Genomic DNA, 18,928 nt, shown 5'->3' with positions numbered 1-18,928 from the left:
TATTAATGTCTATTAGACAGAGTCAATTTAACCAGCAGAACAATAACGCATTACCCTAACCCTTACCTTAACCTCGCTGAAACTATACCCAACTTAACCCGTGTTCCTGAACCTTAACCTTACTTAATTTGACCTCTATGCCTAACCTTAGGTTTTGGTTCTGACGGTGTAGTTTATACTTCCTTATTATGGTTGTTACCTGTGCCTGGCCAGGCGGTCGCCCACGGGGCTGGCTGAGATGTTTTGGGGCGTCTTCGGGGACTGCCTGTGGGTCAGAGACTGGGTGTGGGTGACCACCTGGAAATTGACCGTTGGCAGGACCTTCCCCTCGGCGGATCCCACTGGGCTAGGGGAAGTCATCAGCTGCCTGCTCCTCTGGACCTGCCGGGGGACAACGGACAAGGTGGAACATGTCCGATTTAGGAATTATGACTATTAGCATTAAACGCGAAAAACACTTCTAGGAAAAACACTTATCTGGTTTATTTCTGTGTAATTTTTTTGACTATATAGTGTATTTAACCTTTATTTAACGAGGCAAGTCAGTTAAGAACACATTCTTATTTACAATGACGGCCTACACTGGCCAAACCTGGACACCCATTATCAATCTTGTCTGATCTGTGTGCGTACAGTTGAAGTCGGAAGTTTACATACACTTAGGTTGGAGTCATTAAAACTCGTTTTTCAACCACTCCACAAATTTCTTGTTAACAAACTGTAGTTTTCGCAAGTCGGTTAGGACATCTACTTTGTGCATGACACAAGTCATTTTACCAACAATTGTTTACAGACAGATTATTTCACTTATAATTCACTGTATCACAATTCCAGTGGGTCAGAAGTTTACATACATTAAGTTGACTGTGCCTTTAAACAGCTTGGAAAATTCCAGAAAATGACGTCATGGCTTTAGAAGCTTCTGATAGGCTAATTGACATCATTTTAGTCAATTGGAGGTGTACCTGTGGATGTATTTCAAGGCCTATCTTCAAACTCAGTGCTTCTTTGCTTGACATCATGGGAAAATCTAAAGAAATCAGCCAAGACCTCATAAAAAAAAGTGTAGACCTCCACAAGTCTGGTTCATCCTTGGGAGCAATTTCCAAACTCCCGAAGGTACCACGTTCATCTGTACAAACAATAGTACGCAAGTATAAACACCATGGGACGACGCAGCAGTCATACCGCTCAGGAAGGAGACGCGGTCTGTCTCGTAGAGTTGAATGTACTTTGGTGCAAAAAGTGCAAATCAATCCCAGAACAACAGCAAAGGACCTTGTGAAGATGCTGGAGTAAACAGGTACAAAAGTATCTATATCCACAGTAAAACGAGTCCTATATCGACATAACCTGAAAGGCCGCTCAGCAAGGAAGAAGCCAGTGCTCCAAAACCGCCATAAAAAAGCCAGACTACGTTTTGCAACTGCACATGGGGACAAAGATCGTACTTTTTGGAGAAATGTCCTCTGGTCTGATGAAATAAAAATTGAACTGTTTGGCCATAATTACCATCGTTATGTTTGGAGGAGAAAGGGGGACGCTTGCAAGGCAAAGAACACCATCCCAACTGTGAAGCATGGCGGTGGCAGCATCATGTTGTGGAGGTGCTTTGCTGCAGGAGGGACTGGTGCACTTCACAAAATCCCTGGCATTGTGAGGAAGGAAAATTATGTGGATATATTGAAGCAACATCTCAAGACATCAGTCAGGAAGTTAAAGCTTGGTCACAAATGGGTCTTCCAAATGGACAATGACCCCAAGCATACTTCCAAAGTTGTGGCAAAATGGCTTAAGGACAACAAAGTCAAGGTATTGGAGTGGCCATCACAAAGCCCTGACCTCAATCCTATAGAAAATTTGTGGGCAGAACTGAAAAAGCTTGTGCGAGCAAGGATGCCTACAAACCTGACTCAGTTACACCAGCTCTGTCAGGAGGAATGGGCCAAAATTCACCCAACTTATGTGGGAAGCTTGTGGAAGGCTACCGGAAACGTTTGACCCAAATTAAACAATTTAAAGGAAATGCTACCAAATACTAATTGAGTGTTTGTAAACTTCTGACCCACTGGGAATGTGATGAAAGAAATTAACGCTGAAATAAATCATTCTCTCTACTATTATTCTGACATTTCACATTTTTTTAAATAAAGTGGTGATGCTAACTGACCTAAGACAGGGAATTTTTACTAGGATTAAATGTCAGGAATTGTGAAAAACAGAGTTTAAATGTATTTGGCTAAGGTGTATGTAAACTTCTGACTTCAACTGTGTGTGTGTGTTTAAACTGTGTTATCATCAAACAACTCAAATGTCTTAATGTTTCACTTCAGTAAGCCTCGTGTGTGTGTGTGTGTGTGTGTGTTGTGTGTGTGTGTGTGTGTTTGTGTGTGTGTGTGTGTGTGTGTGTGTGTGTGTGTGTGTGTGTGTGTGTGTTTTAATAACCCCTTCCTACCGTGATGGGGCTGGAGACAGCTGCCACCACTATACCAATGGTAGGTTGTGGTGAGAGCATTGCAGGACTTCCACAGGGGATAGCTGGCCCTGGGGTGCTGGCCTCGGTCCTCCTGGCCTGGTTCTGTCCCTGTCCCTGGGCCTCTCCAGGCAAGGGGGACTGGAGCTTCTGCTCCTGCTGTTTCTTCTGGATCTTCCTCTGGAGCTGTTGCTTGGCGTCCACTGAGGGAGAGGCCAGCGTCTTCACCTGCGGCTGGAAGGACGAGGCCTCGGATGTGGGCACGAACGCAGAGGTTGGCGTGGGCGTCTTCAGACCTGGCGAGACATACAGATGAGAAGTAACCAATACTTTTTAGAGTCAACACACCTGAGAGTTTGAAACGTTTTTGAATGTTCAGAACTAGCGTTAGACTCCGTCACCCAAAACATTACATCTTTAGCTAGAGCTTGATACATGAGCAAGACAGCTGAGCCCCCTGTTGACAGCTGAGCCCCCTGTTGACAGCTGAGCCCTCTCTGTTGACAGCTGAACCCCCTCTGTTGACAGTTGAGCCCTCTCTGTTGACAGTTGAGCCCTCTCTGTTGACAGTTGAGCCCTCTCTGTTGACAGTTGAGCCCTCTCTGTTGACAGTTGAGCCCTCTCTGTTGACAGTTGAGCCCTCTCTGTTGACAGTTGAGCCCTCTCTGTTGACAGTTGAGCCCCCTCTGTTGACAGTTGAGCCCTCTCTGTTGACAGTTGAGCCCTCTCTGTTGACAGTTGAGCCCCCTGTTGACAGCTGAGCCCCCTCTGTTGACAGCTGAGCCCCCTCTGTTGACAGCTGAGCCCCCTCTGTTGACAGCTGAGCCCCCTCTGTTGACAGCTGAGCCCCCTGTTGACAGCTGAGCCCCCTGTTGACAGCTGAGCCCCCTGTTGACAGTTGAGCCCCATTGACTGCGGTCATCCTTACCACCATCCCCATTAGCCATGCCTACCTGTGGGAGCCCCAGTCATGACGGTGAGAGCAGCCATGGACTTGGTTCCTATGTAGTGACTGTTGAGCAGGAAGCGAGCCAAGTCCTCCACAGCATCAAACTGTCTGCTGAGGACCTTCTGAGCCCACTCACACACCAAGCCACAGGCCGCTGAGCGCATCTCATCCTCTGCACTGGGAGACTGGCCCGACGACGGCTCCATTAACTCACACTGGGGGTAGATGAGGGAAGAGGGTTAGTAGGGAAGAGGTCTTTCAGATCTGATATCCTGTCTGGAGTTAGGGGAAGAGGTCTTTCAGATCTGATATCCTGTCTGGAGTTAGGGTGGATCTACTTGGGTCAATTCCATTTAAATTCAGATCTAAACTGAAATTCCAATTTTCCTAAACTTGCTTTTCAATGAGATTTGGAATTGGAATATCAGTTTGCTTCCTGAATTGACTGAATTGAAATGGAACTGACCCCAACCCTGATGAAATGGAACTGACCCCAACCATCGATGAAATGGAACTGACCCCAACCATCGATGAAATGGAACTGACCCCAACCATCGATGAAATGGAACTGACCCCAACCATCGATGAAATGGAACTGACCCCAACCCTGATGAAATGGAACTGACCCCAACCATCGATGAAATGGAACTGACCCCAACCCTGATGAAATGGAACTGACCCCAACCCTGATGAAATGGAACTGACCCCAACCCTGAAATCTACATGTACTTGTTCTGAAATGATTATGGCCGATTCCTGGCAAAAAAAGCCATCATGTAAACTTACCCCGTCGTCTGATTTTTGTAAGTCTAGGTTGGGCAGAGAAGGCATGTGAACAAAAGCTTTCTTCCTCAGTCCACTATAACAGTATTTAGATTTGCCTCTCATGCCCAGGCGGCGAGCCTTCATGTTGGGAAAGACATTCTTCATGATCTTTCCAAAGTCTGCAGCACTCAGTGGGTGGTAGGCAAGACTGTCACAGTAGCTCCTGAAACACATTCACAACATGATAAACATGCATTATGACAATACAATCTGTAGTACAGGAGGCTGATGGCACCTTAATTAGGGAGGACGGGCTCGTGGTAATGGCTGGAGTGGAATCAGTGGAATGGAATCAAATACATCAAAAACATGGTTTCCAGGTGTTTGATGCCGTTCCGTTGGCTCCGTTCCAGACATTATTATGAGCCGTCCTCACCTAATAGGTACATGTATTATCACAATACTGTACATGTCATTCCTAGCCACTGTATTTCTGCCCCTGCACTGCTGATGTGAAAAGGGCTTTATAAAATACATTTGATTGATCTGAACAGTTAACAGAAAGAAACACACTAAAGTGAATAATATGTAAACAAATCGCCCTTTCCCTTAACTACTAACTGCTACTATGAACAACTATTACTAACTACAGCTGCTACCTCTAACTACTACTACTACTGCTACTACTACCTACTACTGCTACTACTATAAACATGACCTACTACTAACTACTACTGCTGCCACAACTGCTGCTACCGCTACTACTACTGCTGCTACTAATACTGCTACTACTACTACTACTAACATTACTTACTACTAACTACTACTGCTGCTACAACTGCTAATCTCGCTACTAATACTGCTGCTACTAATACTACTACTACCGCTACTACTACTGCTGCTACTAATACTGCTACTACTACTACTACTAACATTACCTACTACTAACTACTACTGCTGCTACAACTGCTAATACCGCTACTAATACTGCTGCTACTAATACTACTACTACCGCTACTACTACTACTACTGCTGCTACCACTACCACTACTACTACTGCTGCTACCACTACTACTACTGCTGCTACTACTACTAATACTACCACTGCTGCTACAGCTACTACAACTGCTGCTACTAATACTGCTACTACTACTACTACTGCTACTACTACTGCTGCTGCTACTACTACTGCTAATGCTACTACTACTGCTACTAATGCTACTGCTACTAATGCTACTGCTACTACTACTAATGCTACTACTACTGCTTCTAATGCTACTGCTACTACTACTACTGCTGCTAATGCTACTGCTACTACCACTGCTGCTACTACTAATAATACTACAACTACTGCTGCTACCGCTACTACTACTACTGCTACTACTAATACACTACTGCTGCTGCCACTCGCTACTACTCCTGCTGTTACTACTGCTGCTACTACTAATACTACTACTGCTGCTAATTCTACTAACGCTACTGCTACTAATGCTACTAATACTACTGCTACTAATGCTACCGCTATTAATGCTTCTAATGCTACTACTACTACTACGGTTACTACTGCTAATGCTACTGCTACTACTACTACTACTGCTACTAATACTACTACCAATGCTACTGCTGCTACTACTGCTACTAATAATAAACTACTACTGCTGCTGCTGCTACTACAACCACTGCTACTAACACAACCACTACTACTGCAAGTACTACTACTGCTACTACTGCTACTAATGCTGCTGCTACTATAACTACTACAACTACTAATACTAGTACTACTAATGCTGCTGCTACTGCTACTACTACCAATACTAGTACTACTACCGCTGCTACTACTACTACCGCTACCACTACTAATACTCCACTCAATGGCTGCTTTCCCAGACACAGTTTAAACCTAGTCTAGAAAGCACTTTTAATGGAAATTCTGTACTGAGAACACAAGTAAGGTTGCAAAATTCCCGTACATTTCCCCAAATTCCCAGGTTTTCCAGAAATCCTACTTGGAGGATTCAGGATGACCTGCTTATTGTCTTTTGACTCCAGGAATCTTTTCAACCCTATGTACAGGTCATACTCACTTGTATTCGTCGTACACCTCTTGCTTTGGCAGTGATGTCTCAGGATGCTCCTCTAGGTGATTCCGGATCCAGTTGAAAGCGTACATCTGCTGTGTTCGGCTGGACGACATGCCACTCTGGTCACTGAAACGGTTAAAGTTACAACAACAACAAACAGGTTAGTGGCAAAACAATATTCAAACTGATACTTTTTCTTGTGATGTGTTTGACCAGACAAGGCAGTGTGCAATTTTTTTTTATTTCTTGCAATAAATAGTGTGTGTGTGTGTGTGTGTAATGTAGTAAGTACCATAGTCCAGGAGTGGAGGCTCTCTGATTCTCAGTCCTAGTGATGTTGGAGGGTTGAGGTGACGGGTAGATAGACAAGAGATTTAAAAAAAATACAAAAATAATTAAGGACACAGAAAACTGGGTATAATAGCAAATCAATCATTATACTAGTATTGCTTCATTAATGATACAAATAAACAATTATATTAACGGACATTAGCATAAGATCACAAGACCGACGCCGAAGTGGTGAATTTTGATGCAAAAGGAATTGGAGACACTTTCTTTTCAAATGCACCGAAATATGAATACAGCTTGTGATCAAAAAACAGCTGAGGTAAAATTATATTATCAGGCCACGCCGTCGCGAGCACCACAATCAGCACAGCAATAATAATAATATAGGTTACAAACGACAATGAGATACAGAATACTTAGAAAGTATTCACACCCCTTGACTTTTTCCACATTTTGTTGTGTTACAGCCTGAATTTAAAATTGATTACATTTAGATTTTGTGTCATTGACCTACACACAATACCCCATAATGTGAAAGTGGAATTATTTTTTTTTGACATTTTTACAGATTAATTAAAAATGAAAAGCTGAAATGTCTTGAGTCAACAAGTATTCAATCCCTTTATTATGTCAATCCTAAATAAGTTCAGGAGTAAAAATTTGCTTAACAAGTCACAAAAGTTGCATGGACTCATGAGTTTTGAATGACTACATCATCTTTGTACCCCACACATACAATTGTCTGAAAGGTCCTTCAGTTGAACAGTGAAAACACAGATTCAACCACAAAGACTATGGAGGTTATCCAATACCTCGCAAAGAAGGGCATCTATTGGTAGATGGGTAAAAATGCAAAAAGCAGACACTGAATATCCCTTTGAGGATGGTGAAGTTATTAATTACACTTTGGATGGTGTATCAATACACCCAGTCACTACAAAGATACAGGCGTCCTTCCTAACTCAGTTGCTGGAGAGGAAGGAAAGCGCTCAGGGATTTCACCATGAGGCCAATGGTGATTTTAAAACAGTTAGAGTTTAATGGCTGTGATAGGAGAAAACTGAGGATGGATCAACAACATTGTAGTTACTCCACAATACTAACCTAAATGACAGAGTGAAAATAATGAAGTCTGTACAGAATAAAATTATTCCAAAACATGCATCCTGTTTGCAATAAGGCAGTAAAGTAAAACTGCAAAAAATGTTGCAAAGAAATTAACGTTATGTCCTGAATACAAAGCGTTATGTTTGAGGCAAATCCAACACAACACATCACTGAGTACCACTCTTCATATTTTCAAGCATGGTGGTGGCTGCATCATGTTATGGGTATGCTTTTCATCGGCAAGGACTAGGGAGGTTTTTAGGATAACAATACATGGAATAGACAGGCACAGGCAAAATCCTAGAGGAAAACCTGGTTCAGTCTGGGAGACAAATTCACCTTTCAGCAGGACAATAACCTAAAACACAAGGCCAAATATATACTGGAGTTGGTTACCAAGACGACATTGAATGTTCCTGAGTAGCCGAGTTACAGTTATGACTAAAATTGGCTTGAAATTCTATGTCAAGACTTGAAAATGGCTGACTAGCAATGATCAACAACCAACTTGACAGAGCTTTTTTAAGAATAATGTGCAAATATTGTACAATCCCGGTGTGCAAAGCTATATAGACTTACCCAGAAAAATTCACAGCTGTAATTGCTGCCTAAGGTGCTTCTACAAAGAATTCACTCAGGGGTGTGAATTTAGATATTTCTGTATTTCATTTTCAATAAATGTGTTTTCCCTGTCATTATGAGGTATTGTGTTATAGGTGGGTGAGAGAGAGAGATAAAAAAATGGTTTAATCCATTTTGAATTCAAGCTGTAACACAACAAAATGTGGAATAAGTAAAGTGGTTATGAATACTTTCTGAAGGCCACTGTATCTGTCGCTTGGTGTAATATTTGATGTATTTTGAATTGTCAAATCAAATACAACTAAATGAGAGAAAAAGGGAAGACTTTACCTTTTATCAATGCCATTGTTGGGACCAGAAGGCAACTTAAGGTAGAGGTAGAGTTTCTCGATGTCTGTAAACTTCTCAACATCTTGCTGTAAAATGTACAGAGAGGTATAAGACAGAGGGGAAACAAAACATGTTTTGATGGACAGACATAGTATTTCTCTGTGACCATGGGAACCATGGAATCTGCTTCTCTGTCACTGCCAGTTAGTTACCTACCTTAGTTGAATGTACCTGATTGTAGCCAAGTCGCTCTGGATAAGAGTGCTTCCTAATGACTCAAGTGTATTGTAAATGTAGCCTAGATATTATGATAATCAAAAAAATACGCTATGCATGTTGTATACAGAGGTGCTGTCAGCGGGCACAATGACAGCATGTCTTTGATTTCCACATCACAACAGACTCCACCCCAGCTCCTTTTCAATTGGCTTCTAAGAATGGAATTCATCTCACCTCTTTCTTTTCTATTCGCCTCTTTGTTGCTAGGGAAACCCATACTTATGAACGTGGTGAGAGTTGTCAGCCAATCAACGGAGAATAAAAAACACATTTCACTGGATTCCACCACTACCAGCATGCCGTGTGCTTGTTAGCTACCGCCTGCCACTGTCTTTTCTAACAATATAGGCTAGCTATAGTCTGCTTTCATTCTGTTATGATTGACACAAGTAGGTCTAAGCTTACATATTAATTGGGTCCTCCTTATATGAGGTTAGGTTTATTACCAGGGTCGTGTTCGTTATATAAGGCACAAAAAGGAAGAAAACGGACTGAAACAGGGAGGAACTGGACATGATAGAGTCAAATTACCCATTAAACCCAGCGGTCAAACAAAGAAATGGTTCCAATAGTTTTTCCCCACCCTTAATTTTTCCCATTGAGGATTTTAGAAACATTTAAAATAAGGGCTATGTTTCATGTAGGCTTACTCTTGCGTGATGTTTTGATAACCGTGTACATTTCTCTAGGAAAAGGTGACTTTTATCAATATATTTTCCTTTATTTACCCCCCCAAAATGCTAATTAGCTGATAATGTGGCTATGATAAAGCACTACAAATGCCATGATGATCTGGACGAGACAGCTGAATCGAGGCAAAGGTAAGAATCTCTGGATGAACTATGTTAGCTAAATTTAGTAATTAATAAATTGGCTAAACTCCTTTACATTGACAATTCTGTGAACTGTCTTGTGCAAGTTTTAAATTGACACAACACCTGTTAGCAAAGATGTCAGCTAGAGATGACTTGCAGGAGCTTGCAGGGATTTGTAGTTTTGGATGATGTCTACTTTGACTCTAATTTGCATTTTCGAATCTGAGAGTAAATAGAGCCGAATACATTGATAAAAGTTACCTTGTCCTAGATAGATTTAGATGTTTATCAAAATGTCATGCCAGGGTAAGCCTACACGAACACGGACCTTATTTTAAGTGTTTCTAAAATCTGCTATTGGAAAAATGAATGGTGGGAAAACGATTGGAACCATTTCCATGTTTGACTGCTAGGTATTACGGGTATTATGACACACTTCCACTGTGGGGCTCTATAAGGTCCAATAAGAACAGATTGTTTTTAAATTCCGTTTTTTTTACGCTACAGTGTGCCATAATGAACACAACCCAGGTTTAGACTGCATGACGACATCAGTCCAGCGCTAGAACAGACAGACAGACACTCTGCCATGCTCTCAATGTTGACACAGACAAGGTAGCTACATCGTAATAAAGCCAGTGATCCCTTCAGGGTTGGGGTCAATTCCATTTAAATTCCAGTGAATCCAGAAAGTAAACAAAATTCCAATTCCAAATTGTCCTTATTGAAAAGCATTGAAGAGAATTGGAATTTCAGTGTACTTTCTGAATTGGAATTTAAATGGAATTGACCCCAACCCTGGATAGTTTATAAGGCTTATGAAGCCTTATGACACTATGAAGGTTCATACATGCTTATACCCAGTTATAAAGTATTATACCTGCAGCTTTTAAATAAAGTGTTACTGAAAGACAGTCGTTGCCCTAGTAATATCTGAGCCATATTCTTCACAAACCCACGAGGAAGTCAAAGCGATTGCTAAATTGGTGCACACCGGTACATGAGCACTTTTAACTAAAAGCTAAACTGTTGTTTTTCGCGCTGCATCAAAGCCCATTTATTAATAACAACTCTACTCACCAATATGTTGTCCACTTTTGATTGTACAGATTTGCTACAATGAGAGAGAGAAAGAAAGAAAGGGAGATATTGACAGGGGAACAAGACAGCAGCATAACATGTTCTCAAAAGCCCTCAATCTCACAGAATTTTTTTTTGTATGCATCTCAAATTGACCTCTTTCCCCCATGGCCTACCTACAACCTATGCACCTGTGTTGAACTGATAGGTGCTAGGGCTGGGCAGTATACCATATTTTACAATATACCGGTATTGATGCACGGACCGGTTTGGGTTTTTACTTTACCTTCTATAAATGTATTTGAATGTTTTGGTTTGTTAAATGTCATATGCCATGTGTAACATCATTTTTTTGGTTTACACCGTTACTTGAGTCATCCCTCTCCGTTCTCTCTCTCTATCCATGCCACTTTCCACACAGACATAGCCCCGCCCCCCGCCACTCAAGCAGCACATTTGTTGTTGCTTGACCACGAAACACTTGCGTTCAGTCTGCATGGTCAATGCAGCACATGCAACAATGTTGATGGCTACGATGCTGCTTCCACTTTACTTCTTAATATAAATCCACAAGCGTTCTATAATTACACTATTAGTTTGTGTTTCTTACATCTGAAAACAGCTAGCTTGTCTTTTCTTAGCAAGTTTTAGCTAAATCGTGTTGGCAGCTAATCGTTAGTTAGCTGGCTAGCTAGCTAATAAAATATACTGAGTCAGAGCAAACGTAGCTAGCTAATACAGCCTGAAACCAGTGATGTTGTAGGCCTAAATCAGAACGTTGTTTGTGCAACAGTATCTTCTAAATCAAAGAGGAATAGGCAAAGCATGAATATGTTGGCTACATGATGAAACATTTAATGTAGCCAAAGATTATAGGGTCCCCTAGGAAACACTGACCAACACTTTGATTCCTGCCCTGTAACAATAACTCCTCCCTGGCATTTTCATTCGTTGTCATGTCAAATACTGTATTCAAAGTGCCCACTATAATTTATATCTATATTTTACCCCCTTTTTCTCTGCAATTTCATGATATTTAATTGGTAGTTACAGTCTTATCCCATTGATGGAACTCCCATTCGGACTTGGGAGAGTCAAAGGTCGAGAGCCATGCGTCGTCCGAAACGCGACCCTGCCAAGACACACTGCCCCCTTAACCCGGAAGCCAGCCGCACCAATGTGTCAGAGTAAACACCGTACAGCTGGTGACTGATGTCAGCTTGCAGGTGCCCGGCCCGCCACAAGGAGTCACTAGAGCACGATGGGACAAGGACATCCCGGTTGGCCAAACCATCCCCTAACCCGGACGACGTTGGGCCAGTTGTGCCCCGCCTCATGGGTCTCCCGGTAGCGTCACAGCCTGGGATCGAACCCGGGTCTGTAGTGACGCCTCAAGCACTGCGATGCAGTGCCTTAGACCGCTGCGCCACTCGGGAGACCCTTATTATTTATATTCTAACTATAAAATTAGAATAAACATTATATTTCCAACTGTTCACCCAAATGTTTTGATCCAAATCGCAATTGCAACATTTTGTTAAAAATAAGGCCTTGATTTTTTTTGGGCCCATATCGTGCAGCCCTACGTGGCAGTGTGGAAATGATCCCAAAATGAGTGCAGGAATTGCAGAAATTGATGGAAATACAGGAAATTATTTTAGATTGAAGTTGAATTGAACAGTATAAACCAATCAGAATGGAGAAAGACCCGTTAGAATGTATGTGACGTCACACTAGGATCACTCACTACTCATAAAGCATATTTAGAACTTTTTATTATTCAAAGAAAAACATAAAATACCATCATACTGTCAAAAATGTTAAACATAACTTGCTATGATATTTTGGGCATATCGCTCAGCCCTAACAGGTGCAATGTGGTGAATATTCCACCTTGTCATGGTAGATCATATCAAATCCTTTCAGATCTCCACAATGGGTCTAGGAATGTTGTTTTTTGACAGGTCTCATCACCAAGAATATGGAACAGTACATGGTATACACAAATACTGTATTCAATGACATTATGGATCATTTGTGTCAGGGACCTACCTATAGCTGACTAATCATACTTGCAGATGTATGACTATTATTGATAATAGACGAGTGTCAGTGCATAGGACTCGGGTGTCATTGGGCCTCCTTTGGCTATGCATACATAATTATAACTATGTAGCTAGCTGTCATGATGTAGCTAGCAGGCTACAGAGCTTGTGTAGAGACAGTTAAGAGCAATAGCTTTTTCAATATGTCTGGTAAATTGTCTAGCAAGCTTGGCTAACTAGCTAGCAACAATTATTTCACAGCCAGCCCCAGCAACAAGGACAGAAAACCAATATTAGCTAGCTAGCTAACCTAAACTCAATTCATATTCTACGACTAGCTAACGTTAGCTAACTACATTGGTGTGTATTTAAGTAGCTATTAGCTAGCTACATATTGATTAGCTAACGAATCGAAGACCTAAACGAGAAAGCGTGAGTTATAAGGTAGAAGACAGGCGAGACCCCGAGCTGTCATCATTTTGTAGCTGTGCAGCACCGTAGCTAATTTATAAACTAGCCAAGTGGAGTGTGTGGTGTGTGCATTGACCATTGAACGCATTAATATATATCTATCTTACCAAATTGAATTCTTTATTTTGTACTGCAACGCATTGGCCTCGGGGCCCTGTAGTCCTGGTACTAACGTTGGAAGAGAGCCCAATCCCGAGCTGGGCTTCAGCTGACCAGGTTGTTGTTGTTCATCATCGGCCATCACGATGATATTCTCGTTGAGCGGAGATGGGTTGGTCGGGGTCTAACAAATAGGCCTCATCCTGTTTATACCTTGATATAGCGTTGGTTCCCCGGCTGTGGCAGTGCATGCATGACGCCAGAGCGGAGTACCCACCCTTTGATGATGAGGATCGTATTAGCTAGGTCAACCTACTGTATCGACGATAGACCATGACGGTTAAGACTATGATTTGCCTGCACTTGACATTTTATAAAAGAAAACAAACTGCATGCGGGAATACAAAAAGCATTATTTCGCAGAGAGAGGCTGGGCACTGCTGCAAACAGCGAGCACGCCTGCTGCAGGCTACGGAAGGCAATGCTGCTTGCAGGCTGTAGATGCGCACGCGCAATCACATTGACGGAATGTAAATGAAGCTGCAATATCAGTTTAGATACGGTATTAATGTTTCCATATCAAATTGATGATAATAATAATAACAACAGTGTAATAAGAGTGTAGCAACAGTGTAATATCAGTATATTAGTAACTAACATAATAAAGCTATTTACAGTATTTGAACAGTCAGCTCCAGTTGAGACCGATAACTTACGAAAAATCAACTGCTCAAGCAGTTTCCGATATGGTTTCATAATATAATGATATCATTTATTGAACGTAAAAACAATGTATGTTATTCTCGCAAAAATATATAATACATGTTCACTGTAATTCATAATGTATCACACTGTGACTAGATAGTCAGTACATACAGAACATTCGGGAAAAGTATTCAGACCCCTTGACTTTTTCCAAAATGTTGTTACGTTACAGCCTTATTCTAAAATTGATTAAATTAAATGTGTTCCTCATCAATCTACCCACAATGCTCCATAATGACAAAGCAAAAACAGGTTTTTAGACATTTTTGCAAATGTATTAAAAATAAAAAACAGAAAAACCTTATTTACATAAGTATTAAGACCCTTTGCTATGAGACTCGAAATTGAGCTCAGGTGCTTCCTGTTTCCATTGATCATCCTTGAGATGTTTCTACAACTTGATTGGAGTCCACCTGTGGTAAATTCAATTGATTGGACATGATTTGGAAAGGCACACACCTGTCTATTTAAGGTCCCACAGTTGACAGTGCATGTCTGAACAAAAATCAAGCCCTGAGGTCGAAGGAATTGTCCGTAGAACACCGAGACAGGATAGTGTCGAGGTACAGATCTGGGGAAGGATACCGAAACATTTCTGTAGCATTGAAGGTCCCCAAGAACACCGTGGCCTCCGTCATTCTTAAATGGAAGAACTTTGGAACCACCAAGACTCTTCCTAGAGCTGGCCACCCGGCCAAACTGAGAGAAGGGCCACCAAGAACCCGACGGTCACTCTGACAGAGCTCCAGAGTTCTTCTGTGGAGATGGAGGAACCTTCCAGAAGGACAACCATCTCTGCAGCACTCCACCAATCAGTCCTTTATGGTAGAGTGGCCAGACGGAAGCCACTCCTCAGTAAAAGGCACATGACAACCCGCTTGGTGTTTGCCAAAAGGCACCTAAAGACTCTCAGACCATGAGAAACAAGATTCTCTGGTCTGATGAAACCAAGAGTGAATTCTTTGGCCTGAATGCCAAGCGTCACGTCTGGAGGAAACCTGGCACCATCCCTACGGTGAAGCATGGTGGTGATAGCATCGTGCTGTCGGGATGTTTTTCAAGGCAGGGACTAGGTATACTAGTCAGGATCGAGGGAAAGATGAACGGGTTTGTGCCAAGCTTGTAGCGTCATACCCAAGAAGACTAGAGTCTGTAATCGCTGCCAAAGGTGCTTCAACAAAGTACTGAGTAAAGGGTCTGATTACTTATGTAAAGTATAAAAAAAATATATATAATATCTAAAAACCTGTTTTTGCTTAGTCGTTATGGGTTATTGTGTGTATATTGATGAGGGAAATAAACAATTCAATCCATTTTAGAATAAGGCTGTAACATAACAAAATGTGGAAAGAGTCTAGGGGTATAAATACTTTCCGAATGCACTGTATCTTGCCTGGGCTAATCACATATTTTACTTGTGCAATACTACCACCGTTTTGTCAATACTGGTGTTGCAGTTTTTACCTACATGTAGTCATCTAGTCATGATCATTTAGGTCCAGTAGGGGGCACTCTTCCCTCAAATTGCACCCCCAATGCCCCAAAGGGCAGGGATTGGAGACATTGCACTGCGTAGCCGTAGCCGTAGGATGATTATGTCGTCACTAAAGATTCAAAGGCACGTATCTCAAGAGCACGGGTGTCATGGCGATATTCCTCAACTGACCCTCATACAATCATGGCCACCTTGAATGTCTCATTCATTCATTCCCTCTCCCCTTATCCCCCAGGTTGTTTATGTAAATGAGAATATCCTATGTTTTTTTTTAGCCATTGGTTGAATGAGAGTTACATTTATTTATATAAATTCTCCCAAAATGTTGTTTTCTTGTTGTTTTCTCACACTATTTATTTCCGTCTCCGTGTCCCTTCACGGCTATTCTATATGAATTTACTTCCCTGTCAATCTTCTGTCATTTCTCATCTAAATCCGGCAGAGAGTTTAATCTGAGCAGTCCTTTAGTACTCTAGGTTATTTTGTCTTGTGACTTTCCAGAATCTTCTCCCTCAACTGCATGTTCCAATTCATTAACAGAGGTTCTTCAGTAGTTTTGTATACTTTTTAGCCAGTAGTTCTGAAAGTAGTGCTTACGAGTTAAAAGTGGTCCCCGAAAATTACGTCACATACACTACATTACCAAAGCTATGTAGACACCTGCATGTTGAACATCTCATTCCAAAATCATGGGCATGAATGTGGAGTTGGTCCCCCCTCTTTGCTGCTGTAACAGCCTCCATTCTTCTGGGAAGGCTTTCCACTAGATATAGGAACATTGCTATGGGGACTTGCTTCCATTCAGCCACAAGTGATGAGGTCGGGCACTAATGTTGGGCGATTCGGCCTGGCTCGCAGTCAGTGTCCTAATTCATCCTAAAGGTGTTCAGTGGGTCTGAGTTCAGGGCTCTGTGCAGGCCAGTCAAGTTTTTCCACACCGATATCTTGACAAAGCATTTCTGTATGGACCTTGCTTTGTGCACAGGAGCATTGTCATGCTGAAACAGGAAAGGGCCTTCCCCAAACTGTTGCCACAAAGTTGGAAGCACAGAATCATTGAGAATGTCATTGTATGCTGTAGCGTTAAGACTTCCCTTCACTGGAACTAAGGGGCCTAACCCGAACCATGAAAAACAGCCCAGACCATTATTCCTCCTCCATCAAACTTTACAGTTGGCACTATGCATTGGGGCAGGTAGCGTTCTCCTGGCATCTGCCAAGGTTCATTCGTCAGACTGACAGATGGTGAAGCGTGATTCATCACTCCAGAGAGCTCATTTCCACTGCTCCAGAGTCCAATGGTGGCGAGCTTTACACCACTCCAGCCAACGCTTGGCATTGCACATGGTGATCTTAGGCTTGTGTGCGGCTGCTTGACCATGAATCTCCCGACGTTCAGTTATTGTGCTGTCGTTGCTTCCAGAGGAGGTTTGGAACTCGGTAGTGAGTGTTACAAACAAGGACAGACAAATTTTATGCGCTACGTGCTTCAGCACTCGGCGGTCCCGTTCTGTGAGCTTGTGTGGCCTACCACTTTGCAGATGAGCCATTGTTGCTCTGAGACATATCCACTTCACAATAACAGCACTTACAGTTGACTGGGGCAGCTCTAGCAGGGTAGAAATTTGACGAACTGACTTGTTGGAAAGGTGGCATCCTATGACGGTGCCACTTTGAAAGCCACAGATCTCTTCAGTAAGGACATTCTACTGCCAATGTTTCCCTATGGAGATTGCATGACTGTCTCCTCGATTTTATACACCTGTCAGCAACGGTTGTGGCTGAAATAGCCAAATCCACTAATTTGAAGGGGTGTCCACATACTTTTGTTTCTATAGTGTATGTACTGTGTTTGGGTGTAGTGAACTACATGTCGTTTAACTAGTAATTCAACTACATTTTGCAGTAGCTTGGTGGTAGTTGAACTAAATTCAGATCTTGGTAGTGTTTTCAGTAATTATTAACCTTTTTACCATGTAGCAGTGTAGCTAACTACTGGAACTACACACTACTGTTTTACCATGTAGCGGTGTAGCTAACTACTGGAACTACACACTACTGTTTACCATGTAGCGGTGTAGCTAACTACTGGAACTACACACTACTGTTTTACCATGTAGCAGTGTAGCTAACTACTGGAACTACACACTACTGTTTTACCATGTAACAGTGTAGCTAACTACTGGAACTACACACTACTGTTTTACCATGTAGCGGTGTAGCTAACTACTGGCACTACACACTACTGTTTACCTTGTAGCGGTGCAGCTAACTACTGGAACTACACACTACTTTATATTAAAAAAATATATATGGTTGAAGTAGGCAAGAATTTCCTTTCTTTTTCTGCATCAGATCTGCCTAATTCTCACTTTTTGTGTTAAATAAATTACATCCTGTTAACATCTGACTACAGAAATTTCAGATTTAGATATGATACTTATTTTTCACGGAGTATGTAGTGATATAGTGAACTACTTTTTCAAAGTAACTTTAGTTCAGTAAACTATATTTTTCATAAATGTAGCTTTAGTGTAGTTTAACTTGATCCAGTAGGAAGTCATTGGTAGCTTGGTGAACTACATTTTCAGAGTAGCTTCCCCAAAAACTGCCTTTGTGCAGATATGTGCATTACGTCATTTCTCTCTCTCTCTCTCTCTCTCTCTCTCTCTCTCTCTCTCTCTCTCTCTCTCTCTCTCTCTCTCTCTGTCTCTCTCTCCTCTCTCTCTCTCTTTCAGTCTCTCTCTCGTTCTGCTGTGTGTGCATCTGACTAGCTGACGTGGCGAGACACTTTGTCAGTCAGTACCTCTGATAATCCCATACGGTAAACTACATAATATCCTTAAAAGATCAATCAACTATTTATGAATAGTGTGTACATATTGAAGGGTTGGTTTGCAATAAATTAGTAAAACCAAAAGCTTCCCTTGACTTGGAAAAGTTCCAGTTTTGGATTTTCTATAGCCTGAGGGAACACATTTAATGTGTTGTGAAAAATGTTATGAAATGTAATGTCATGTAATATATTTCATTGTATATAACTGCCTTAATGTTGCTGGACCCCAGGAAGAGTAGTGTGGATCTATAATATGTATTTATTACATACTCTTCCTGGGGTCACAGGTTTAGGCAATATCAGTGGATTTTATGATGAATGAGCCATCTGATTCAATGAATAGTGGAGCTGAGTTTGCCTTTTTGCACAAAATGTCATTTAAGGTGCTCCAAAACTTTTTACTATAATTATCTATATAATATATATTTGTTTCATAGTATATTTTTTTCATATTTTTATTCAGTT

General features: G+C 41.7%; 2 protein-coding genes across 3 annotated transcripts in view; one reads left to right on the top strand and one right to left on the bottom strand.

Annotated features, from left to right (window-relative positions):
* The window catches only part of LOC106584737 (DNA-binding protein RFX7), a 28,038-nt gene extending 14,174 nt beyond the window's left edge, over nucleotides 1-13,864 (bottom strand). For both annotated transcript variants that reach the window (XR_014382364.1, XM_014170274.3), the window contains exons 1-9: nucleotides 13,376-13,864; nucleotides 10,753-10,786; nucleotides 8,579-8,664; nucleotides 6,561-6,596; nucleotides 6,272-6,394; nucleotides 4,209-4,410; nucleotides 3,427-3,637; nucleotides 2,456-2,769; nucleotides 200-381 (exon numbers count right to left, since the gene is read on the bottom strand). Coding sequence is in view for 1 of the 2 variants with exons in the window: in XM_014170274.3 (XP_014025749.2) it covers nucleotides 200-381; nucleotides 2,456-2,769; nucleotides 3,427-3,637; nucleotides 4,209-4,410; nucleotides 6,272-6,394; nucleotides 6,561-6,596; nucleotides 8,579-8,664; nucleotides 10,753-10,786; nucleotides 13,376-13,509 (1,322 nt within the window). In the remaining variant the exon portion in view is untranslated. The remainder of the gene's footprint in view (nucleotides 1-199; nucleotides 382-2,455; nucleotides 2,770-3,426; nucleotides 3,638-4,208; nucleotides 4,411-6,271; nucleotides 6,395-6,560; nucleotides 6,597-8,578; nucleotides 8,665-10,752; nucleotides 10,787-13,375) is intronic.
* The window catches only part of LOC106584736 (transcription factor 12), a 46,949-nt gene continuing 34,367 nt past the window's right edge, over nucleotides 6,347-18,928 (top strand). Inside the window, exon 1 of the mRNA XM_082968175.1 lies at nucleotides 6,347-6,428. The gene's annotated coding sequence lies outside the window, so the exon portion shown is untranslated. The remainder of the gene's footprint in view (nucleotides 6,429-18,928) is intronic.

The sequence above is a fragment of the Salmo salar genome, chromosome 23 (genome assembly GCF_965601325.2).
Source record: "Salmo salar chromosome 23, fSalSal1, whole genome shotgun sequence".
In the NCBI taxonomy this organism is placed as follows: Eukaryota; Metazoa; Chordata; class Actinopteri; order Salmoniformes; family Salmonidae; genus Salmo; species Salmo salar.
Note: the sequence above shows the minus strand (reverse complement) of the source record. Positions and strands in the feature narration are given on the sequence as shown.